The following is a 25,779-nucleotide window of genomic DNA, read 5'->3' as shown; positions in this document are numbered from 1 at the left end:
CAACCCCAGGCAGTGCTACAGGCTGGGGGCAGAGTGGTTGAGAGCAGCCAGGCAGAAAGGGAACTGGGGATACTGGTTGATAGTAGGCTGAATATGAGTGAGCAGCATGCCCAGGGGGCCAAGAAGGCCAAGGGCATCCTGGCCTGCATCAGGAAGAGTGTGGCCAGCAGGAGCAGGGAAGTCCTTGTGCCCTGTGCTCAGCAGTGGTTAGGCCACACCTTGAGTCCTGTGTCCAGTTCTGGGCTCCTCAGCTTAGGAAAGATGGTGAGATGCTGGAAGGTGTCCAGAGAAGGGCAAGAAAGCTGGGGAGGGGTCTGGAGCACAGCCCTGGGAGGAGAGGCTGAGGGAGCTGGGGTTGCTTAGCCTGGAGAAGAGGAGGCTCAGGGGAGACCTTCTTGCTCTCTCCAGCTCCTTGCAGGGAGGTTGTAGCCAGGTGGGGGTTGGTCTCTTCTCCCAGGCAGGCAGCATCAGAACAAGAGGACACAGTCTCAAGTTGTGCCAGGGGAGGTTTAGGCTGGAGGTGAGGAAGCAATTCATCCTAGAAAGAGAGATTGGCCACTGGGATGTGCTGCCCAGGGAGGTGGTGGAGTCACCATCACTTGGAGGTGTTTATGAAGAGCCTGGATGAGGCCCTTGGTGCCAGGTTTAGTTGGTCAGGTGGTGTTTAGTGATAGGTTGGACTTGCTAATCTCTGAGGTCTTTTCCAACCTGGTCAATTCTGTGTTCAGTTTGCTCTTCCTGGAGCAGTCTGCTCCGAGCACCGAGCCGCCGGGGCTTAATGCTCTTTTGTGATTACAAATGGCTCTTTCCCAGCGCCAGCCAAAACATCTTGAGCCTGAATGTTCTGTTAGAAGTAGCAAGCAGAAACAGCGTCATGAAACTCCCTTCCACGATCTCTGATGGATGTGGAAAATGTGATGAGCATCATGTTTTGGCTGTGGCCTGGCAGGGAGCAGCCCGTGGCCCTCACTGCTTGTGTTTATCCTTCCTTCCCTCCCAGCTACTCTGACGAGCTACTCGGAAAACGTGGAGCGCACCAAGTATGGAGGGGAAAGCAGTAAAGAGCTTGGGTCTGGAGGAAACCTGAAGCCTTGGCAGTCCCAGAAATCCAGCATGGACTCCTGCTTGTACCGCGTGGACGAGAACATGACGGCCTCCACCTACAGCCTGAACAAGATCCCCGAGAGGAACCTGGAGACGGTCTTGTCCCAGTCCGTGCAGTCCATTCCTCTTTACCTTATGCCACGGCCAAATTCAGTAGCAGGTAAGAAACAAAACATTGTTCTGCCTCTTGGTCAGAGCCAGGCAGGGGCCCTGCATGTCACAGCCTTGGCCATGCTCTCCTTATCTGAAATCTCCTTTCTGCGCTCACCGTCGTTGAGCCTGATGAAAATTGGCTTTGCCTTTCGACTTACTGCTTCCAAATGGAAAAGTCCTGAGGGGAGAACTGCTTGATGATGATCTTTAATGGTTGTTTTCAGCAGTCTGTAGTCCCTTCAAAAGAATTATTTATTTATTTTGGGGGGCAGGGGAATATGTTTGACAAATAAAAGTCTCTGCCCTCACCGCCATGGAAATGATCTTGGGCTTAATAAGCTTGAAATTCTGTGTTGCTCACAGAGCACCAAGACACGAAGCCATTCCTGGTATTCTGCTGTCCCTGTCACAAGAAGGACACTGACCTGCTGGGGGGAGGCCAGAGGAAGCCACAAAGGTGATCCAAGGGCTGGAGCACCTCTGCTAGGACAGGCTGAGGGAGCTGGGGGTGTTCAGCCTGGAGAAGAGAAGACTCCAGGGGGACCTTAGAGCTGCCTTCCAATACCTGCAGGAAGCCTGCAGAGGGACTTCTCATGAGGGTCTCTAGACAGGGCAAGGGGCAATGGTTTGAAGCTGAGGCAGAGCAGGGTTAGACTAGAACTTAGCTTTTGTTCTTCATTGCAGGGGTGGTGAGACTCTGGAATAGGCTGTCCAGGGAGGTTGTGGATGCCTCCTACCCTGGAGTTGTTTAAGGCCTTGAGCAACTAAGTCTAGTTGAAAGGCATCCCTGCCTGTGGCAGGGAGGTTGGAGCAGATGATCTCTCAGGTCCCTTCCAACCTAAGCCATTCTATGATTTCAGAGGATTCATTGCAAGTAAAATCAAGTGTCTGATGCTCTGTGAAGATCTTGAGAACTTTGGAGTTAAGAGAGCAGCTAAGTCTAGTTGAGAGGCATCCCTGCCTGTGGCAGGGAGGTTGGAGCAGATGATCTCTGAGGTCCCTTCCAACCTAAGCCATTCTGTGATTTCAGAGGATTCATTGCAAGTAAAATCAAGTGTCTGATCCTCTGTGAAGATCTTGAGAACTTTGGAGTTAAGAGAGCTGTGATCCTCTCTGTCTGCAGCCAAGTTGCCATGGCTCCCATCCCTCCTGGTGAACCTCAGCACACGCCTGTGCAGGAGCTGCTTTGCCTTTCACAGCCTCTGGGATTTGATGACTGAATGTTTTTTATTCCTTTTTAATTTGGGCATAACATCAATATTTTCTCCTTTTAATTTCATGTCTGCTGCTTGAAAGGTTCCTAAATGACACTGTGACATATCCTACTGATGTCTTTTAATGTCCCCCTGAAGCTGGTAACAGCAGGACAGAAACAAAACATAGGATTAAAGGCAGGAAAGCTTTGCTGCAAAGCTGCTTGCCTGGAATTACTCCTTTTTGCTTTGCTGCCTCAGTATTTTTTTCTAGCTGGGTACATTCTGTGGGGTTAGACATTCAGTTGAGGTGGTCCTTATGTCTCTGTATGGACACCAGGAGAAGGAGAGTCTTTGTCTTTCTGCAGGGTCCCTGCAGGGCTCTCCCATGGACTAAGGCAGGGCATGAGTGTGGCTCCAGAATGTCCAGGCTGCAGAGAGCTGGGATGCTGTCTTTTAACACAGCATCTCTTGGCAGCTCTGGCTGCATTGCATAACTAGATTAGGTTTGCTTTTTAATCCCACTTTGGACTGTCACTGGCCTAAAATGATGTAGGAATGAGATTTGTAGTTGCTGAAGTATGGGCACTCTCAGTACAGAGCTACAATAACACATGCTGCCTACTTGTGTCTGCAAGAGCTGGGATCACAGAATCACAGGATGCAGCAGGTTGGAAGGGACCCCAGAAGGTCATCTTGTCCAAGCCCCTGCAGTGAGCAGAGACATCTCCAACTAGTTCAGGTTGCTCAGGGCCACGTCTAGTTTGACCTTGAATGTCTCTGGGGATATTGCCTCCACCACCTCCCTGGACAACCTGTTCCAGTTCCTCATTGTAGAGAACTTCTTCCTAATGTCCAACTTAAATCTGCCCTGCTCTAGTTTCAAACCATTGCCCCTTGTCCTGTCTCTACAAGCCCTTCTGAATAGTCCTTCTCCAGCTTTCTTGCAGCCCCCTTTCAGACATTGAAATGCTTCTCTAAGGTCTCCTTAGAGCCTTCTCTTCTCCAGGCTGAACAGCCCCAACTCTCTCAGCCTGTCCTTGTAGGAAAGGTGCTCCAGCCCTGTGATTATCTTCATGGCCTCCTTTGGGCCCTCTCCAGCAGGTCCATGTCCTACCTGTGTTGAGGGCTCCAGAGCCAGACACAGCACTCCAGGTGAGGTCTCACCAGAGCACTTCCACTTATGAGCATCCCAGCATTTTAAAGTAACATATTGAATCATTTGCACACAGGGAAGTGATTGGGTTTTCTGTTAACCCCAACTTGGAGCTCCAATCCTTTTTCCTCTTTTCCTTTTGTTTAGCCAATGCTCTATTGTATACTGCATTAGCTTAATGTATCTGTGGGGGGGAGAGCCACAACAAGCAAATTAAAAGTTTTCTTCATTCTAATTAAGGAAATTCCCTTCCTACACAGTCCAGATGAGGAGTGCTGGGAGGTGTGCTGGCTTGGGGGTTGTTATTTCCTTTGCTGCACAAAGGAACCTTCCTTCATTTCTCCAGTCTTAACAGCAATTTCTCTTGCTGGGTGGCATTCAGAAAGCATAACCCAGTAATCACCACTTTGATCCAAACCCTCCAATCTCAAAGCTTGAAAAATAAAACCAAAAATGGATGATGTGGGGGGGAAAAAAAATATCTCTGTTTAGGTGGTGAGGTACTGGAACAGGTTGCCTAGGGAAGCTGTGGAGGCTTCCAGCCTGGAGGCGTTCAAAGTCAGATTGGATGGGGTGTTGAGCAGCCTGCTCTAGTAGGAGGTGTCCCTGCCCATGGCAGGAAGCACAGTGTGCACCTGCAGCCCACAAGGGTCCTGGGCTGCATCAAAAGCAGTGTGACCAGCAGGATGAAGCAGATTCTCCCCCTCTGCTCTGCTCTGATGGGACCACACCTGGAGCACTGCATCCAGTTGTGGTGCCCCCAGCACAAGAAGGGCATGGAACTGCTGGGCTGGGTCCAGAGGAGGCCACAAAGATGATCAGAGGGCTGGAGAAGAGAAGGCTCCAGGCAGACCTTAGAGCAGCCATCCAGTACCTGAAGGGGGCTACAAGGAAGCTAGGTTGGGACTTTTGACAAGGCCTGGGGGTGCCAGGACGAGGGGCAAAGGCTTTGAGGTGGAAGAGGGCAGATTTAGACTGGAGATTAGGAAGAAATGCTTTCTAGTGAGGGTGGGGAGACACTGGAACAGGTTGCCCAGGGAGGTTGTGGTTGTCCCCTCCCTGGAGGTGTTGAAGGCCAGGTTGGATGAGGCCTTGAGCAACCTGTGCTGGTGGGAGGTGTCCCTGCCCATGGCAGGGGGTTGGAACAGGATGATCTTTAAGGTCCCTTGCAACTTAAACCATTCTGTGATTCTTTGGCCATTTCTTGATAAATCAGACATCCAGCCCCAAATGAAGTCATTAAATCCACAGTGTATTTATTAACACATCTGTAAGGAACCTGAACTTGGGGTACAGGGAGAACACCTTGTAGTAACTCAATCTGATCCATGCATCAGCTGTGGCAGGCTGAATGCAGTGCCTCAGATGAGAGCAGAGACACCCCCCCCTTATCCCCATCTCCCCCAGAAGACCCAGTGTGCAAAGTCCACCCCCTCCCCAGGCTGCCAAATACTAATTTCAAGTCAGGTTGGTTTGTGTTTGTTGTTCAAACAGCTGATTGAAACTGAATTTCCCTTCCACTGTTTGTTTGCCATTTCCTTGAGAGAATTGCATCTGCCCTATGCAAATATGATTTCTGAGGAGCTCAGTTTTCCTCCCTTGTGTTTCATCTGCAGTCACTGTGCCTTATTCCAGAGGATAAGGTTCAGAATGGAGGGGAAGCTTTCAACAGCTTAATATTACCTTTTCCAAGATCAATTGATCTTGCATAATTTTTCAAGTACTGAAGCACACTGTCAGGGGGGAAAAAAAAATTCCTTCTGGTTCCTCTGGCCTTAGATCACTTTAATTATGCTTCAGTTCTAAATCAGGAAGATAAATCCCAGTTCATCAGGCTGAGAAATGGCAGGGTGGTTGTGCTGGCAATTGCAAAAATAACCCCTGGCAGAATGTGAAACGGAGCTGGCAGCTCCTGCAGGCTGCAGTTCATTGTTCCTGAGTGCCTTTGACTGCAGCTTTAGGAGATGATGATGAAGATGAAGGTGGGAGGAGAGCCTGGCTTTGGGCTGCTGTGGAATAACTCCTCAGTTCTCGGGTGATAGGTTGGACTTGAGGATCTTTGAGGTCTTTTCCAACCTTATGGATTCTGTGACCTCACCTGGAGTACTGTGTCCAGCTCTGGGCCCCTCAGCACCAGGACATGGACCTGCTGGAGAGGGTCCAGAGAGGGCCACAAAAATGACCAGAGGGCTGGAGAAACTCTGCTGTGAAAACAGGCTGAGATGGTTGGAATTTTTCAGCCTGAAGAGGAGAAGGCTGTGGAATAACTCCTCAGTTCTTGCAGGAGCCCCACTGAGCATTGTGCTCCTGTGGCAGGACACAAAGTGCACCACTGCAGCACACAGGGCCTCGGATCCGTTTGGCTTGGGAAAGACCTTTCCCATCATCCACTCCAACCACTCACCCAGCCCTGCCAGGTCACCACTGAACCATGGCCCTCAGCACCACATCTACACAGCTTTTCCATCCCTCCAGGGGTGGTGACTCCACCACCTCTCCAGGCAGCCTGACCCAATGCCTGACCACTCTTGCAGGAAAGACTTTTTTCCTAATATCCAACCTAAACCTCCCCTGGTGCCAACTTGAGGCTGTTTCTCCTTGTTCTCTCTCTTGTTCCTTGGGAGAGCAGAATTTCATGTTCCTCAGAAATCATGGAAGTCCCAACACTGCTAACCCTCCTTGTAGCTGCTAGCTGGTGTGGACATGGTCCAGAGACTACTTTCTAAGGATGTCTCCAAAGTCCAACTCTGTGTTCACAGCTGTGGTGACCTCTTGTGCATCATTTGGGCTCCACAAGCCTTGGCTTCAGGTTGAAAACCTGGCCCTGCATCACAAGCAGGAAAACCTGCAGCCTGTATGTAGGCAGTGAGGAGGAGAAGGTAGGAATGATGTGTGTGAGGCACTCAGCTCCTTGTCTCTAACTGTGGCTTTATGTAAGAGAATATTCCAGGATTCTATTCATCTGAAGCTACCCTAAAAGCTGGCTTTGAGGACTTAAAAAGGAGGGGGGGAGGGGGAAGAAACCAAGAAAAGCTCCCAAGAACAAAAATGCCTTAAAAGCAGATTTCTTGGGGGGGGGGAAATATGTAGAGCTGGTGACACTGCAAAATGAAGAACATACCTGTCAAAGGGTCAGGGCTGGGCTGGCCACCAGATGAGTGACAGCTGCATCCCAAAGGGAAGAAAAAAGGGATTAAAGGAAAGAGCCTGATGGGTAGAAAAAGAAAGCTAAACCAGCTTTAATGAAAATAATGACAACAAAGTTAAATACCTGCAAATCTTGACAGGATCTTGACAGGCTTCAGAAGTGGGCCAGTGCCAACTGCAGGAGGTTCAACAAGTCAAAGTGCAAGGTCCTGCAAGCTGGATCAGGCTGATCCCAGGCACAAATCTAGGCTGGATGCAGAGTGGGTTGAGAGTAGTCTTGAAGAAAGAGCCTTGGGGGGTGTTGGTAGCTGAGCAGCTCCCCTTGAGCCAGCAGTGCCCTCCTGCAGGTCAGCAGGCAGCTGCGTGCTGGGCTGCAGCCAGGGGAGTGTGGGCTGCAGGGCAAGAGAGGGGATTCTGCCCCTTGACTCTGCTCTGCTGAGACCCCTCCTCCAATCCTGCCTCTATTTCTGGTGCCCCCATCTTACAAGCAGGACACTGGGCTGTTAGAGTCCAGAGGAGGCCACAAAGATGATCCAAAGTCTGGGACACCTCTGCTGTGAGGACAGGTGAGGGAGCTGGGGGTGTTCAGCCTTGAGAAGGGAAGACACTCCCTCTCTGAACTGTCCCAGGATCCCAGCCCTAATGGGCTGTTTCAGGTGTGAATTTCCAGCATGTCCTAAACACAGCAGTCAGTGTTCACCAATCCTGGCTGGCTGCTTTTTAGCAACTGGAGTGAAACAGGACTTTTTCTTATCAAGAAAGGATTCTCTATTAAAATCCTTTTCCTGAGAAAGGCAGCAGCCACATGTCTGACTGCATCACATATGACACTGGCATGGATGGTGGCATGAGCCTCCATTCCTGGAGCCATTCCAGCTCAGGTTGGTTGAGGCACTGAGCAACCTGCTCTAGTTGCAGATGTCCCTGCTGACTGCAGGGGGTTGGACTGGATGAGCTTTAAAGAGGTCTCTTCCACCAGTCTGTGATGCTCTGGGAAGGACTGACCTGCCAGAGCTGGTACCAGGCTCCTGGGCCAGCCTGTGTGTTGAACCCCTGAACTAGATACCGCCAGGAGATCCTGGAGGAACATCTCCTGCTTCTACTACAGAGCCTCTGGATCAGTTACACTGCACAAAGTGGACAGAAATTGCAGAGACTGTTGTGCAAAAGACACATTGCATTGGCCTGTGCCAGCACAGTGCCAGTCAGGCTGGGCTGCTGAGCTGCTGGAGCTGGCTGCAGTGGCTTTAGTGCTCACAGACAATAACTTGCTCCCACACTGCAGCCACATCTTTCTAATTGCAGCACTTCAGCTCTCATCTCCTTCACAGTGAAACATATAATCAACTTTACAAGAGTAGAGGAGCATGAAGGACTGCTAAAAACAGACCTTGATGGGTTTATCTCCTCTTTTTTTTTTCCCCCCTCACTTCTGTTGTTTACCTTTGGTCCTCTCTCTTATTTCTCTCTTTTTCATAAAACTCATAGGAACAGTTCAGGCAATTGGAAGAATTACTTGAGGAGGAAGTTCTTCCCCATGAGAGTGGTGAAGCCCTGGAATGGGTTGTCCAGGGAGGTGGTTGAGGTGTTTAAGCCTAGGCTGGATGAGGCTCTGGCCAGCCTGATCTAGTGTGAGGTGTCCCTGCCCATGGCAGGGGGGTTGGAACTGGATGATCCTTGTGGTCCCTTCCAACCCTGACTGATTCTGTGATACTATGATTAAGAATTGCTGCCAAATTTAAGCCCCTTCTCCTCACCCCTTGGTAGAGCCTTTGAGTCCTGCTTAGTTTTCTGACTGCAAGAAGGTCTCATAAAGCTTTTTGTTCTCTTTTTTACATGGGCATTAAACATTGGATTTAAAAGTGCCTTCTCTTGGTTTGAAATGTTCTGCCTTCCCCTTGGCTTGAATTGTTCCATCGTGTGGTGGGTGGCAAGGAGGGAGGGATTCAGAGTCCAGCACTCTGAGCTGCTCTGGAGAGCTGGATCAAAATATTTACCCATTGCACTGCAAAGAATTAATGTCAGCTTCACAGGCAGGCTTTGAAGAAATCATTTAATGAATTAGTTCAATTTACAGTAATAATCTTGTTATGGTTATTGACCAAAAACTGAAGGGAAAAGAAAATAAAGAGCAGTAACAGATCCAGAATACTGAGCAGCCCAGAGCTGAGCAGAGTGGTGTCCTTGGGTAAGTGTCTAATGGGAGTTTTGGAAGTGGTTAGCAGGACAGGAACAGAGCTGGTGGTCCTGGCCTGCAGCAACAGCAATGTGGCCAGCAGATCAAAAGAGGTGATCCTGCCATTCTGATCTGTTCTGGTGTGGCCTGCAGCAGGAAGAGTGTGGCCAGCAGGAGCAGGGAAGTCCTTGTGCCTCTGTACTCAGCACTGGTTAGGCCACACCTGGAGTCCTGTGTCCAGTTCTGGGCTCCTCAGTTTAAGAAGGACATTGAGAGACTTGAAGGTGTCCAGAGAAGGGCAATGAGGCTGGGGAGGGGTCTGGAGCACAGCCCTGGGAGGAGAGGCTGAGGGAGCTGGGGGTGCTTAGTCTGGAGAAGAGGAGGCTCAGGGGAGACCTTCTTGCTCTCTGCAACTCCCTGCAGGGAGGTTGTAGCCAGGTGGGGGTTGGTCTCTTCTGCCAGGCAAGCAGCACCAGAACAAGAGGACACAGTCTCAAGCTGTGCCAGGGGAAATTTAGGCTGGAGGTAAGGAGAAAGTTCTTCCTTACTGATTCTATGATTCTATCACCCCACCTGGAGTACTGTGTCCACACAAGGGCACGGACCTGCTGGAGAGAGTCCAGAGGATGGCCACAAAAATGATCAGAGGGCTGGAGAACCTCTGCTGTGAAAACAGGCTGAGATAGTTGGATTTTTTCAGCCTTAAGAGGAGAAGGCTCCAAGGAGACCTTAGAGCAGCCTTCCAGTACCTGAAAGGGGCTACAGGAGAGCTGGAGAGGTACTGTTTCCAAGGGCATGTGGCACCAGGACAAGGAGCAATGCCTTGAAACTAGAGCAGGGGAGACTTAGACTGGACATCAGGAAAAAGTTCTTCATTGTGAGTGTGGTGGAGCACTGGAACAGGTTGCCTTGGGAGGTAAGTATCTCCATCCCTGGAAATAGAATCATAGAATCAATAAGGTTGGAAAAGACCTCAGAGATCATCAAGTCCAATCTGTCACTCAAGACCTCATGACTACTAAACCATGGCAACAAGTGCCACATCCAGTCCCCTCTTGAACACCTCCAGGGATGGTGACTCCACCACCTCCCTGGGCAGCCCATTCCAATGGCTAACAACTCTCTCTGGGAGGAACTTTCTCCTCACCTTAAGCCTAAAATATTGAAGGTGAGACTTGATGGGGCTCTGGGCAACCCAGTCTAGCTGAGGGTGTCCCTGCTCACTGCAAGGGGGGTTGGACAAGATGACCTCTAGAGGTCCGTTCCAACCCAAATGCAGAAAGGGTTCTCGGGCACTGGAGCAGGGAGGTGGTGGAGTCACCATCCCTGGAGGTGTTTAAAAGGTGCATGAACATGGTGCTGAGGCACATGTGTTACTGGCAGTGGCTTAGCAGCAGTGGTGGCATTGTGAGCTCTAGGCAGGTGGTTGGACTTGATGATCTCAAAGGTCTCTTCCAGCCTCGATGGTTCTGTGGTTAAGCCTGCAGAAGCAGTCAGGTCAGTGGGAGCTGTGCTGGGGGATGATCCAAGGGCTTCAGTGGAATGGTGGAAAGAAAAATAACTTGTGCTGCATTGTATCTGCCAGTCATGAAGAGAGAGAAAGTTTCTGGCTGCAGTGTCTGCTCTAGCCATGATTATTCTTGTACTGATGGCACCTTCAGCACAGACCAATAAATGATTCCTCTTTAACCTAGCTTTGTAAAGAAAACTAAAATCTCCCACGAGTAAGTGACGTTGGAAGAGTGAAATGCTCTCCTCCAGTTCCCAAAGCATTCTTCTCGTTCAGTGGTTTGTTTTTTGCTGGTCTCTTCAAAGATTAATTTTCCTGCCACTAATTCTGGCTCCTAAATAAGAGGAGGTTTTGGGGTTCAGTGTAAAATGCGCTGTTGAGTTGTCTTCTGCGCAGCGGGAAATGTCAGCTGGCTCTCTCGAGCCTTGCACACACAGCTGGGCAAGTTTTGTGACTGGGAGAGCTTAGATCAGCTGTGAGTGACTCCATGTCTCCATTTTCCATGTGGCTCTTTCATTTGTGAACGCCAAGAGGAGGCCAAACCAGAGCAAATAGCGATGGAGAGCAGAGAGTTACCAAAACACTTCTTTATTCCTGTGTAGGGGAAATCAGCCTCCGCTCACCGTCGCTGCGCTGACCCGATGCAGTCACAGCTCTGTGTAATGTTGTTTAAAACCCAAACAATGTGAGGAGCAGCGAGAAAGGCAGGTGTGATGCAGTTGTTTGCTTTCTCCTGGCAGCCACCAGCTCAGCCCACCTGGAGGATCTGGCGTACCTGGACGAGCAGAGGCACACTCCCCTGCGCACCTCGCTCCGGATGCCGCGGCAGAGCATGGCCGGCGCCCGCACGCAGCAGGACCTGCGAGGTAGGAGCAGGCTGGGGGCTGGGGGTTGTGTTCCAGAGGGCTTAGCAGGGTGGGAGCTTCTCCTGCAGCTGCTTTGTCCACAGCCACGTGAAAATGCTGGAGCAGGACTCTGTTACTTACAGGTACTGCCACTCCATGCGAGGGCTGGAGCACCTCTGCTGTGGGGACAGGCTGGGAGAGCTGGGGCTGTTCAGCCTGGGGAAGAGAAGGCTCCAGGGAGACCTTGGTGCAGCCTTCCAGTAGCTGAAGGGGGTCAACAATAAAGCTGGGGAGGGACTTTTTACAGGGTTTGTAGTGACAGGACAAGGGTCTTTAAGCTTGAGAAGGGGAGATTTGGACTTGAGATTAGGAAGAAATTCTTTCCAGTGAGGGTGGTGAGACACTGGAACAGGTTGCCCAGAGAGGTTGTGGATGCCTCCTCCATGGAGGTTTTCAAGGCCAGGTTGGATGAGGCCTTGAGCAACCTGGGCTGGTGGTAGTTGTCCCTGCCCATAGCAGGGGGTTGGAACTGGGTGGCCTTTAAGGTCCCTTCCAACCCAAACCATTCTATGCATCGAAGATCCTACCATGCTCCGGTAAGGAGGTGGCAGGTTAGGTTTTCACCCAACACCATGACCAACAGGTTGGGGTTTCTCCCAAGGACATGAGCCCTTGACTGGAAGAGAAAAGTGGTTTTGTGCTGCTTTGGGTCAGGGCCTGTAATGAAGTGATCCTGGCTGGGGAGGCAGCTAGGAAAATGTATTAGGAGGCAGCAAGTGAAGAAAGCAAAGTTTGACAGACACCATTTCCATATGTTCGGAGGGAGCAGCTTGCCAAGGCTTCGTAATTTGCAGTGATTGCATCCAAAACATTCAACTTTATTGTAGGAACAGAATCAAGTTGTTTTGCAGACACACTTCTCAAACCCATGTAGCACTACAGATTTTCTTTCTTCTTCTTCTTCTTGTTCTTTTTGTTGTTTGGCTGCTTGGGTGTTTTCTTTTTCCCCCTCTTGTTTGTGCAGGCTGCATGAGAAGAGTTTGGTGCTGAGATTTTGGGGGGGTTCCTTCTGAGCCTGGCTGAAGTGCTGGGCTGTTCTTAGGGAGAAGGGGAGGATGAGAAGGAAATGGGAAATGTTTTCATTTCATTCAGTGTGTGAGGGGAGATTTTTCAGCTCCTAAAATGCCACAGGTTCCAGATACTCCTGTGGAATTCTGTAGATCTGGGCTGTTACCATCAGCAGCTCTCTGTGCCAGCTGGAAATACTAACCTTGGGTTTAACTTTAATGTCTCTAGTTTTTGGCACTGGGCTGAAATAGTGAAGCAATTCCTGGCCCTGTATTAGGGGGACATGTTTCAACCCACTGATTTATTCCCAGTGTTCAAGAATCCCAGTGCAGACAAACTAAATGAGAGCCCTTCCCCTGCTTGGTTTTAAATCAGTGATTTTTAACCAGGGGAGCAGTGGAGGGATCTCAGTGGTTGAGAGCATGTTGGTACCAGCAGCAGGGGTTTGATGGGATGGTGAACACCAGTTTAGCTTTTACTGTTTTCAGCCATGTGGCTTTGAAGCCCTTCACAGGGCTGCTGGAACCCACAGCACAAGATGATGGCTGTGGTGTACCATGGAGCAGCAGCCAGATGGCAACCAAATTACCTGGTGCTAGAACAGTCTGGCTGTTGCCATTGTGATTTCTTCTCTCCAGACACTCAGTTGTGCCAGGGGAGATTTATGTTGGACATGAGGAACAATTGCTTCCCCAGAAGGGTTGTCAAGGCCTGGCCCAGGCTGCCCAGGGCAGTAGTGGACTCCCCATCCCTGGAGGGGTTTCAAAGCCCTGGAGATGTGGTGCTGAGGGCCATGGTTTAGTGGTGACCTGGCAGTGCTGGGTTAGTGATTGGCCTGGATCTTGGAAGGTTTTTTCAACCAAAGGGATTCTGTGATTCTAAGAACTGTGGGGTTCAGCTGGGGTTTGGAGAGGAGGAGAGGATGACTCAGACTCTACCATACTATAAGTAGTGTGGCAGTGGCATGTTTACCTTAAACTGTCTTTTATGGTTTTAAACTAAAAGAGGGAGATTCAGACTGGAGAGAAGGGAGAAATTCTTTACTCTGAGAGTGGTGAGACCCTGGTCCAGGTTGCCCAGAGAGGTGGAAGATGCCCCATCCCTGCACCCATTCCAGATCAGGTTGTCTGGGGCTCTGAGCAAGCTGCTCTAGCTGGAGATGCCTGAAGCTGAGGGAGAGCAGGGTTAGGCTGGATCTTAGAAAGAAGTTCTTCAGTACAGGGGTGGTGAGACTCTGGAATAGGCTACCCTGGGAGGGTGTGGATGCCTCCTCCCAGGGGGTGTTCAAAGCCAGGTTGGATGAGGCCTTGAGCAACAAAATGTAGCTGGGAGATGTCCCTGCCCATGGCAGGGCAGTTGAGGAGATGATCTCTGAGGTCCCCCCCAAGCTGAGCCATTCTGTGACATTGTCACTCGCTCCCATCACCTAAAACACAACACAAACAAACCTGCAGCTCCTCGGGCACTGATCTGAGCTCAGTGTTTTCCAAATGGAGCCTTTTGATTTTTAGAGGGGTTTTATTTCCTTTCCTCTCTCTGTTACCGGTGGCATAATGCAAACAAAACACTCCCCTCCTGAAGTGCCCTGCTGGAACACTTCATCTGCAGCAGTCAGAGCACTTCAGCCTGGGTATCTCAGCCGTGTCCGTGCGCGATCACTCGTGCAGCAGGACAACCTCTGGTGGGGAGCCCATGGGCCCAGCTGGTGCTGCCACAGCTCAGAGCTGTGGTGGGGACATGCAGCCCTGGGGCTGCTTCAGGCTCAGTGGCTGCAGCAGCCCTGCTGCCTCTTCCCTCCCACCACCAGAGATTTTGCTTCTCCAGCATCTTCCCGTGTGTCACATCCCGCTGCGCTCGCGTGACGGAGCCCAGCGAGGGGAGTCAAAGGAGCTGCTGGTGAGCTCCTGTGATTCAAGAGGCAGCTCCACCCCGGGAGGAATTTAAAGCACATTCATCATTTTTGAGTGGGAATAAAAGCACAGCTCCTGTCTGCAGCGTTTTCTGGATCAGTTAAAATCAGGAAATCCAAAGTACCTGACCTTTTGAAATCCAGGCTGTTTTCCTTTGGCGCCTTTGATGTAACACTGGATCCCAGCCCCTCTGTCAGCTCTGCCTTTGTGCCCTGGTCAGGTCTGTGAGGGATTTCAAGGTGATTTGAGCTGTGGGCTTCTGTTCAGTAGTTCCCTGGGGAGGTTCCCAGTGCAGTGATGGAGTTGAGGAGCAGGGACAGGGCAATGCTGAGGGCAGAGCCTGGGAGGCAAGAGGAGCAAGACTTCTGCAGCTGGACTGTTCAGGGGGAGGTTGTCTGGGGACACTGGGAATCAGCAGGCACCAGTGAGGTTTGTAGCTTGCAGAGAGATGCATTACCCAGGGAGTGGGGCTCATCCCAAAGCACAGAGCTTGGCACAGCACGCTGCTCTGTGCACACCATGGGTTTATGGTCACTGTAAGCTCTCCAGGGTGGTAGCACAGCTGTAACCTCTTGCTGTGCAGATAAAGCATCTGTTGTCTTTTGATAAACTCTCTTCAGTGAGTTTAGTCCAAAGTTTGATGCAGTAGCACTAGCTGTACCCCAAGGGCCTTCAGGCCAGACCAGGAGGTCTGTGTGGGGGTTGAACCACCACCCACATGTCCCCAGCAAAGGAGGAAGAAAGGACAGACGTCAGCAGCTGCAGAATGATGTTTGTGCTTTACAAGTGTCTGTGGGATTGTAAAACCTAAGAGGAACCAACCAGGCTCTGCTGGAAGCAGCTGATGTAAATGATGGGAGTGTGATGGTGCCAAGAGACAACAGTCAGCAGAAGCATAGTTCTGTGCTGAAACCCTTCTGCAGCCTCCTGGGGGTTCTTTTAAAAATCATAGAATCACTAAGGTTGGAAAAGACCTTTAAGCTCATCCAGTCCAGCCCTCAACCTGGCACTCTTGTGCCCACTAAACCATGTTCCTAAGTGCCATGTCTGCATTAGTTTTATGAACACCTCCAGGGATGGGGACTCCACCACCTCCCTGGGCAGCCTGTTCCAGTGCCTGACCACTCTTGCAGCAAAGAAATTATTCCTACTATCCAACCTAAACCTCCCCTGGTGCTGTCTGAGGCTGTTTCTTCTCTTCCTATCATAGAATGGTAGGGGTTGGAAGGAAATTCCAGAGATAAGTCCAACCCCACTACAAAGCAGGACCACTTAGGGCAGATCACACAGGAATCTGTCCAGGTGGGTTTTGAGGATCTCCAGAGAAAGAGACTCCACAACCCCTCTGGGCAGCCTGCTCCAGGCCTCCGGCACCCTCAGAGTAAAAAAGTTTGTTCTCATGTTGAGATGGAATTTCCTGTGATGGAGTTTGTGTCCACACCCCCTTGGGCATCCCTGAAAGGAAACTGGCTCCATCCTCCTGACAGCCACCCTTCAGATATTGGTAGACATTGATAAGGTCCCCTCTCAGCCTTCTCCACACTGAATAGCCCAAAGTCTTTCAGCCCTTCCTCATAAGAGGGATGCTTCAGTCCCTTCATCATCCTCTTTATCTATCACTGGTTAGTTGGGAGAAGAGACTGACCCCCACCTGGCTCCAGCTTCCTTTCAGGGAGTTGCAGGGAGCCAGAAATCTGAGGGAGTCTGGGTGCCTTCCTTTGCAGCAGGCCATATGATCCCAAACTAAGTGAATTCAACTTCTGTGATCCCCTGCTCACGTTCCCCACAGCTTCAGTACATGCCGAGTGTCAGCTCTGACACATGGAAGGTGTTCTCAGAGCTGCCTTCCCAGGCCTGAAATCCCATCCCATGGGTGTAGCTTCATCCACAGCACCTAGTCCTGCCTTGGAGGAGTTCTCTTCCAAGATAGGAAGTCTGCAGCTCGAGCACACGGTGTGACTAACCTCCCCCTGAGTGGGCATCACCTGCTGTCTTCATGGCCACCTTCTGAAGAGCTCTAATCAGGAAACCATTTTGGTGGTCAAGTGGGAGGATCCAGCATCTGTCAGTACCAGCACAAAGTGCTGCTTCCATCACTTCTGAACATACTTGTATTATTGTATTTTTTAGCCTTCTGTGTGTCATCTCTCAATTGCAGAGCTCACAGGCAGAACACACCATAGGAGCTGATCTTTGTGCCAGATCTGGGCATGGTTGTTACTCCTTTTTAGGTGTGCTTTCCCTAGATAGCTTGTGCCAAGTGGAAAGAGTGGCAGATACCTTCTCCTTCCACCCCCAGGTGTTCCTTAAAAGGTTTCAAGGCTGGCTTGGGTTTCATTGTGCCTTTTGTTATAATCTAATGAGTCAAAAAAATGGGGTAAGCACCATTATCAGTATCACAGGGGGTTGGTCCAACACCCCCTGCCAAAGCAGGATCACCCAGGGCAGGCCACACAGGAATGCATCTAGGTTGGCTTTGAAAGACTCCAGAGAAGGATACTCCATAACCTCTCTGGGCAGCCTGCTCCAGGCCTCCAGCAGCCTCACACCAAAGAAGTTTCTCCTCATGTTGAGGTGGAACCTTCTGGGTTCCAGCTTATATCCATTACTGGGTACCACTGAATAGAGCCTGGCCCCTTCCTCTTGACACCCACCCCTCAGATATTTATAGACATTAATAAGGTCCTCTCTCAGCCTTCTCTTCTCCAGACTTAACAGCCCCAGGGCTCTCAGTCTTCTTCATAGCAGAGATGTTCCAGTCCCTTCATCATCCTCATAGCCTCTATTGTACTCTCTCCAGCAGATCCACATCACTGTTGAACTGGGGGGCCCCAAACCGGACACAGTATTGCAGAAGTCTCAGCAGGGCAGAGCAGAGGGGGAGCAGAACCTCCCTAGACCTGCTGGCCACACTTTTACTAATGCATCCCAGGATACCATTGACCTTCATGGCCACAGGGGCACATTGCTGCCTCATGGATAACTTTACTCTCCACGAGGACTCCAAGGTCTTTCTCTTTAGAGCTGCTTTCCAGCAGGACAACCCCTAGTCTGTACTGCTGCCTGGTGTTACTTCTCCCTATGTTTTTAGGTGTTAACAATGCTCCAGCATATTTGGTCTGCTTGGTGGGGTATTTCTTGCACTCCTTGTTAGCTTTACCTTTCCTTCTGAAAAGAGAAAAATTAATGTGTGGTTTAATTACCATGCAGGAAAATCCTGCCAGCAGCCTGGGTTCAGTTCTGTACTTCAGAAGAGCCAAGATGCCTTTGCTTAGATTGATTTGACCACTCCTAAATGCTCAGGTTTCCAAACTGTATTTTTGGAACCCAGGAGCTTTGACATCACCATGAGGAGAAACTGCTTTGCTGTAAGGGTGTGGAGCCCTGGAGCAGGCTGTGCAGAGAGGTTGTGCAGTCTCCTCCTCTGGAGGCTTTCAAGACCTGTCTGTGTGACCTGCCCTGGGTGATCCTGCCCTAGTGCAGACCAGAAGTTGCACCAAGAGTATTGCTCTGGGTGACTGATGAGGGAGAGCTTGGACCTGGACCAGAAGGATCCTTGTCATCAGCCTTCTTGTCTGGTCTGGCAAAGTTAATATTGGGGGGGGGGGGTGGAAATTTCAACCCACCACCCAGGGGGGTTGGTCTGGCTGGTCTCCAGAGGTCCCTTCCAACCCCTACTGCTCTCTGATCCTTTCACCGCAGCCCTGACGCTGAAGCTCTCTCCCTGTTGTGTCTCCCCTGCAGTACGCTTCGCACCTTACAGACCTCCTGACATCTCCCTGAAGCCCCTGCTCTTCGAGGTGCCCAGCATCACCACCGAGTCTGTCTTCGTGGGCAGGGACTGGGTGTTCCACGAGATCGACGCCCAGCTGCAGAGCTCCAACACCAGCATCAACCGCGGCGTGGTGATCGTCGGCAACATCGGCTTTGGGAAGACCGCCATCATCTCCAGGCTGGTGGCACTCAGCTGCCATGGCACACGGATGAGACAGATTGCTTCTGATAGCCCACATGCCTCCCCAAAACGTGAGTACAGCAGAGAGGGAGCTTCAGACACCAGCAGCCTTTGCCAGCAGCTCTTCTGAGGGTTTTGACCCCCCCAGACCCTGTTCTTCTTCAGGCTCAAGAGATCAGCTTAGTCTTGGCTGGCAAGCAAAAGAAGGACCTGCCAGCAGTATTTATGCTGCCCCTGTTCCAAATCTACTTTTAGTAGAGTCAAAATAGTCTGTCCTTGATTTCTGTGGTTTACAGCTGTGAGATTGTCTCTGACTGGGAGCACTCCAGATTCAATTGCTGATACCCTGCTTACAAATCCATAGCGGTGCAATCTCCCTCCCATGTGGTTTGTTTATCTGAGGGGATTCTGTCCCTCTGCTCTGCTCTGCTGAGACCCCACCTGCAGTGCTGGGGCCAACTCTGGCACAGCAGAGACAAAGACCTATTGGAGTGGGGCCAGAGGAGGTCACAGCAATGATGGGAGGGCTGGAGGCTCTCTTCTGTGAGGTCAGGCTGAGAGAGTTGTTCAGCCTGGAGAAGAGAGAGCTCCAGGGGGACCTTCTGGTGGCCGTTTCAGTGCTAAAAAGGGCTGATCAGAAAGCTGAGGACAGACTTTTGAGCAGGGCCTATTGTGGCAAGACAAGGGGTGATGGTTTGAAACTGAAAGAGGGAGATTTGTGTCTACAAAGAAGACATTTTTGACACCAAGGGTGGTGAGAGCTTGGCCCAGGTTGCCCAGAGGAGTTGGGAGCTGCCCCATCCCAGGAACCGTTGCAGGTGAGGTTGTTTGGGGCTCTGAGCAACCTGCTGTAGTTGCAGATGTCCCTGCTGACTGCAGGGGGGTGGACTGGATGACCTTGAAAGGTTCCTTCCCACTCAATCCATTCTGTGCAATGCTTAAGGTGGATCACAAGCCCACGCAGGCTCAGCACCCAGGATTGTTCCACCTCTTCTGGTCCCATCCAGTTCTCATCACTCTGCTGACACGTTTGCAGGCGGGGATGACAGCACTTTAAAATCATTCAGCTCTCAGTAAGTGAATTAGACAGGACTAAAAATACTGGCTTAGCTACCTTCAAGGTATCTTTGGGGATCTAGGTCACTGTATCTCAGTGAAGCTGTGGTTAAATCTGTTTATTGGAAGGCAGTACCCTCAGCCATGGGTACCTGAAATGTGCTGGCATGTGGAGTAGTGTCACTTGTCAGAGGTAAATGAACAATGCACAGTGAAAGGCAGGGCTTGTTTCTTTAACTGCAGCTCTGCAGTGCCCCAACTGTGTGTCTCCCCAGTCTGCTTGGAGGGGTTGTGGAGGTGAAAGAAACTGCTGCACTTAACTGTTGCTGGGCCAAGAGCTTGGATATTGTAAAGGAGAAGGTGCCCTGCATCTTCCATACCCAGAGCATCCTTGGTCACACCTGAGGTGCTGTTGTTTAGTTCTCATTTAGCTGAAGTTGAATGACTCCTGAGTCAGTTACTGAGGTGGAAACTCTCAGATCAATCACCTAATTTGATTTCATTTCCTAAAGGGCTCCCAAGGCCTAGTCTGGTTAGAGGAGAGAATTATCCCACAAGTTTCTTTGAGTTATTTAATTTTTAGCACATGCTGAAGTCAATGGATCTGTTCTGTTCACTAAAATCTCTGTTTAATAATAATGCAAATCAGGTGACCTGACTGTGCCACAGCAGTTGTGCCACCAGCATGAGTAAAGTGGCCTGAACACAGCCTCACACTCTTCCTGTCTCAGAACAATCACACAGGTGAAGGTGGTGATGCATGCTCAGAATCAGAATGTGCCTTGCTGCTAACACATCCAGGGTTTAATTATGCAGGCAGGAGCTGTCCTCCTCTGCTGTTTGCCATTAAATGGGTCATTGTTTGCATTATGATTCCAAGTCAAGCTCAAGGATGTGCTGCTTCCACAAGAAGTTCCTGGGGAGCCTCTTGCTTGGCTGGGCAGTGTCCCTGTCTGGAATCCTAAGCAGAGTGGTTTTGGAAAGCATTCGAAGTGCCGTGCATGACCTGCTGGGAAGCAGCTGCCTGCTCTGTGGTAACAAGGTGGGTCATGGTGGTGCTGTAGCAACTCACAACTCCTTTCCTTGGGACAGATGTGGATGCAAACCGAGAGCTGCCCTTAACCCAGCCACCTTCTGCTCACTCCTCAATCACCAGCGGGAGCTGCCCAGGCACTCCGGAGATGCGGCGGCGCCAGGAGGAGGCCATGAGGAGACTCGCCTCACAGGTAGGCCAACGTTTGGCTCTGGGGTTTGGTTGTGATCCTTGGGAAAACAGCCACTGCAGTGGCACCTGCTGGAAGGCCTCCTGCTTTCCATCATTTGATGGGCTGGAGGATGTGTTCAGATGCTTGCTTCAAGAGAAGAACTTCTGGAGCATGTTTTACTATGCTGGAGAAGTGATTTCTGTGAAGTGAAATTCCCACTGCCCCCAATACACTCCCCTTCTACTCAGAGACTTTCATTTTCCCCAGCCATTAAACTTTATCCTTAAAAACCACAGTGTCACAGAATGGTAGGGGTTGGAAGGGACCTCTGAAGGTCATTGAGTCCAATCTCCCTGCCACAGCAGGATCACCTAAATCAGATCACACAGGAACACGTCCAGGTGGGCCCTGAAAGTCTTGAGAGATGGAGACTCCACCACCCCTCTGGGCAGCCTGCTCCAGTGCTCTGCTGCCCTTAAAGTACAGAAGTTCCTTCTCATATTTGGATGGAACTTTCTATGTTCAAGTTTGTGCCCATTACCTCTCATCCTGTCACTGGGGACTGCTGCAAAGTCTGGCCCCATCTTCCAGACTGCCACCCTTAGATATTTGTGAGCATTAGTAGGATCCCACTCAGCCTCCTCCTCTCCAGGCTAACCAGCCCCAGCTCTCTCAGCCTCTCCCCATATGTTAGATGTTCCAATCCCCCAATCATCTCAGTGGCCCTGTGCTGGACTCTCTCCAGTAGCTCTTCCTGAGCTGGAGAGCCCAGAACTGACCACCATACTCCAGGTGAGGCCTCACTAGTGCAGAGTAGAGAGGGGAAGGAAAATCTCCCTTGACCTAGGGCCCACGCTCCTCTTCATGCCAAAATGTTAGGATGTGGCATAGTTACCAAAAGAATTGTAATTTTCCCTCACCAGTGACAGCAAAAGGTGCTTGACCTGTGTTTTCTTGTGCAAAGAGCAGGTGGGGTGTGGTGGCTACAGGCATGGACTCTGTCACTGCTCTGTGTCTGCTGAGGTGGTGCTTGGAAAGGTCTACAAAAATGATCCTAGCCCTTTAAGTGAGACATAAATCTGCTCTTATGGCAAGAGCTGAGTGTCTGTAACACTGTCACTTACTGTAGGTGAGATTTACAGCTTGTGTTTTATTGTATTCCTGAGCTTTAGCCCTGCTTTTGTGGTGGTGGGAAGAAGCTTTGAAGTCTGTGGAGCTTGCTCCTCCTACACCTCGTGAGAGGATGTCAGCACTTGGTGCCTTCCTGCCGCCTGCTCCTGCTTTGCAGAGGAGAATGTCAGGCAAAGTCTTTGTTCTGAGTTATTGCTGGGATGTGTTCTGCTTGGCTTTCTCTGCCAGATACTGTCCTGTCCTTTCTGTTGCACCCAGGTGGCAAAGCAGGGAGCATAAATAAATATTGAGAGCTGATGTTCTCCTCTACCACATGGAGTTCTTGAAAGGAATGTGATGGCCAGGGCTGGTTTTGTTCAGGGCACTTCAGTGATCATATTCCTGGCAACTCTTAGCCATTGCAGAATAACAGAAGGGTCAGTGAAGCTTGCTGTCTCTGCTTAAAATACCTTGTCTAGGAGCCTAGAATTGTTTTGGTTGGAAAAGCCCTTGAAGATCATCAAGTCCAACTGTCAACCCAACACCACCATGGCCAGCAAACTGTATGTCCTCAGATGCCAAAGCCACGGGTTTCTTGAACACCTCCAGGGACAGTGACTCTACCACCTCCCTGGGCAGCCTCTTGCAATCCCTGGCCACTCTTGCAGCAAAGAAATTGTCCCTCATGTCCAACCTAACCCTCCCCTGGCATAATTTCAGGCTATTTCCTGTCTTTCTATCACCTGATACTAAGGAGAAGAGACCAACCCCCACCTCACTCCAACCTCTTTGCAGGGAGTTGTAGAGAACAATGAGGTCTCTCCTCAGCCTTTTCTTCTCCAGACTAAACCCCAGTTGCCTCTGCCACTCCTCACCAGATTTGTTCTCCAGACCCTTCACCAGCTTTGTTGCCCTTCTCTGGACACACTTCAACCCCTCAATATCCTTCTTGGAGTCAGGGCCCCAAGTCTGAGCCAGATTTTCAAGGTGCAACCTCACCAGTGCCCAGCACAGGGGCACTGTATCTCAACTGTCTTGTCCTAAGCACTTCAGTGGTCCTGTGACTGAGAAATGGAATTAGCTTTAGCTTTGGTTTCCTCCTGAAGCAGCTAAGGGACATGACTCTTTCAAACAGTGTGTCACACCCGCTGCCCAGGTCAGGCACTGAAGCTCTTTTGCATCTTAATCACTGGGGGGAGAAAAGGGGCAAGAAATAATCTTTATAGCCCAAAATAAAGCAAACCCAGGTTAGCCCTTGGCTGCAGTCTTTTTCAGAGAGGTTTTAAAGCCCTGCTCATCCCCTAGCCAGACTTTTTTTGTGCAAAGCAAATCCTGTGTTTTGCTGCCTGAGCACAGCCAACGTTTCGGGAGATGCGCTGCTGCCTCTCGTGCCAGCAGCAGGATTACAGACTTGGAGCATGTTTGTTAATCTCCCTGCAAATCTCCACTACTACAAATGTGGGCAGATTCCAGAAATAGCCCTCACTGGCTTCCAAACATCAGGCCTTCCTGAAAAGATCAATGCCAAGGCTGATGAGCTGACCTTAGAGTGCTTGGAATGGCTTCTCCTGGGCGAGTAGCTGACACAGCATGCGGAACTTCTGAAGAGCTTCAGAGTGTTTAGCAAACAGTTCCTGGGATGAGTCAGAGCAGCAGCAGCAGGGCTTGATTCAGCATTTGGAGACCTTGGGTCTATTCCCAGTGTTGCTGTTAGCCTTGCTGGGATCCTTGGAGACCAGCATCTCCTCCGCCTGCCTATTAAAAGAAAAGTGATCTCTGCAGCTAATGGTCCTTTGATACCTGAGCTAGGAGTGCCTGGGTTTTGTCAGCTCAGAAGAGCAGTTGTCTTCCACATCGTGCTGCAGCATGTGCCTGAGTGATGCAATAAAGCCCATCCTTAAATCCTCACCCAGAGCTTTATATCATAGAATCATTTTGGTTGGAAGAGACCTCTAAGCTCCTCAAGTCCAACCGATATCTCCCTCTACAAAGTCTGGTGCTAAACCATATCCCTCAGCACGACATCACTGTGTCTTTTCAACACCTCCAGGGATGGGGATTCAACCATCTCCCTGGGCAGCCTGTTTGCAGTCTTTGAGAAGCCTTTCAGTGAAGAAGTTTCTTCTAATGTCCAACCTAAACCTCCCCTGGTGCCACTTGAAGCCATTTCCTCTCATTCTGTTCCTTGTTGCTAGGGAGATGAGACCAGCACCAACCTGGCTCCAGCCTCCTTTCAGGTAGTTGTAGAGAGATCTCCCCTGAGCCTCCTTTTCCTACCACAAAGGGAAATTTTTCTCAAAGTATCAGAGTTTTGTGGGGTGTAGCTCCATGCTCCTGCTGATAATTCTGTACCATAAACAATCCTGATTTCACTGCATCAGAGCCTTCTCCGGAGCTGCAGTGCTGCATCCTACAAACAGTAAGTTTGATGGATTGTCAAGCCTCAGGATGGGAAATAAAAGCAAATAAAATGGTTGAGGATGTTTGTCAAATTGATAGCTGGAAGTGGTGTGCCTAGTGCACTCCTAGTAGCCTCCTGAGTAGTACAACTCAGCCTCGCCGCTGACGAATGCTTGCTGTCAGCAGCAGATAAATTGATTTGCTTCGAAAGAACCGTGCCGTATGATGTCCTCCTAGATAAAACAAACACTGGCTGGTCCACCCCAGCTGTAGGGTTTGAAGTCTGTGAGTGACAGGGGGAGAAAAAGGATCACTGACCTGGCAACAGGATGGAAAATCCATTAAAATAACAGTGCTGAGCCCTTTGTTCTGTGGGCAATGGCCGCGGTCGGGCGCTCCGTCGCAGGCGTCTGGCTGGCCTTTGAGACGGAGGAGAATTTATTGTTCATAAGAGGCTTTGAAGATGCTGAACTCCTCAACAGGCAAAGCCACTGAATGACTTGAGAGAAAATAGTAAAAATAATGGGTTAAAGTAATTTAGCTGCCTAATCTGAATGTTTGGGGCCACGTTCTCCAGCAGAGAATCAGAATCATTTCGGTTGGAAAAGACCTCCCAGGTCATCCAGCCATCAACCCAGCACCACCGTGGCCATTAAACCATGTCCCCAGGTGCAATGTCTGGATGGTTTTAATACCTGCAGGGCTGGTGACTCCACCACTGCCCTGGGCAGCCTGTTCTAATGCCTGACCATTCTTTTAGTGAAGAAGTTTCTGCTAATATCCAACCTAAAACTCTCCTGGAGCAACATGAGGCTGTTTCCTCTTGTCCTGTCGCTGGTTATGGGAGAAGGAAGGAATGCCCACCTCATGTCCAGCCTCTTTTCAGGGAGTTGTAGAGAGCCAGGTGGTCTTCCCTCTTTCCTCAGCCTCCTCTTCTCCAGAATATACAATCCCAGTTACCTCATCTGCTCCTCACCAGACCTGTTCTTCAGACCCCTCACCAGCTTTGCTGCCCTTCTCTGGACAGGCCTCAGCACCTCAATTTTCTTCTTGGGGTGATGGGCCCAAAACTGAACAGACTGAGCTGCAGCCAAGAACATGCATTCTTGGGGAGAGTTTAGGAAAACCCTTCATGTAGATAAGAATCATAGAATCAATAAGGTTGGAAGAGACCTCAAAGATCATCAAGTCCAACCTGTCACCCAACACCTCAGGACTACTAAACCATGGCACCAAGTGCCACATCCAGTCCCCTCTTGAACACCTCCAGGGATGGTGACTCCATCACCTCCCTGCGCAGCACATTCCAACAGCTAACAACTCTCTCTGTGAAGAACTTTCTCCTCACCCCCAGCCTAAACTTCCCCTGGTGCAGCTTGAGACTGTGTCTCAAAGGCTTTCCAAAGTCTCAAGAAGAGAAGAAGGGGAATGAAAAGTGAAATGTCATCTGGTGCAGTAGGTAAGGAGAGAAGAGCAGCACATTCCTGTAGGGAAAGCTCTGGAATAAAATAAACCCAAATGCTGGTGGCCTACTTAAAACAGGCTTTGCTCAGCTGGCTAAAGAGGAACGAACCCAAGGAGGTGAAGGAAAGGGTGGCCTAGTAGGTTAGTCTGGTTAGGAAAAGTATTTCTTGGCTGTGTGCTTCATGGCTGCATGAAGACTAGATTCAGAATTGAGGCAGGGAAGGAAGTGTTGACAGTGATGGACAGCCACACTCATCAGGAATATTTTAGGAGATACACGAAACATGTGTGAGGAGCCAGATAAAGCTGCCTGCAGATGTTCCACCT

At 50.3% G+C, this 25,779-nt stretch overlaps 1 protein-coding gene across 6 annotated transcripts in view; it reads left to right on the top strand.

Annotated features, from left to right (window-relative positions):
- Window positions 1–25,779, top strand: part of TANC2 (tetratricopeptide repeat, ankyrin repeat and coiled-coil containing 2) — a 300,071-nt gene that overhangs the window by 205,272 nt on the left and 69,020 nt on the right. For all 6 annotated transcript variants that reach the window (XM_054176994.1, XM_054176995.1, XM_054176993.1 and 3 more), the window contains 4 exons: window positions 1,001–1,264; window positions 11,180–11,305; window positions 18,007–18,288; window positions 20,366–20,499. In XM_054176994.1, the coding sequence (XP_054032969.1) occupies window positions 1,001–1,264; window positions 11,180–11,305; window positions 18,007–18,288; window positions 20,366–20,499 (806 nt within the window). The remainder of the gene's footprint in view (window positions 1–1,000; window positions 1,265–11,179; window positions 11,306–18,006; window positions 18,289–20,365; window positions 20,500–25,779) is intronic.

Source organism: Dryobates pubescens, chromosome 36 (genome assembly GCF_014839835.1).
Source record: "Dryobates pubescens isolate bDryPub1 chromosome 36, bDryPub1.pri, whole genome shotgun sequence".
Taxonomy (NCBI): domain Eukaryota; kingdom Metazoa; phylum Chordata; class Aves; order Piciformes; family Picidae; genus Dryobates; species Dryobates pubescens.
Note: the sequence above shows the minus strand (reverse complement) of the source record. Positions and strands in the feature narration are given on the sequence as shown.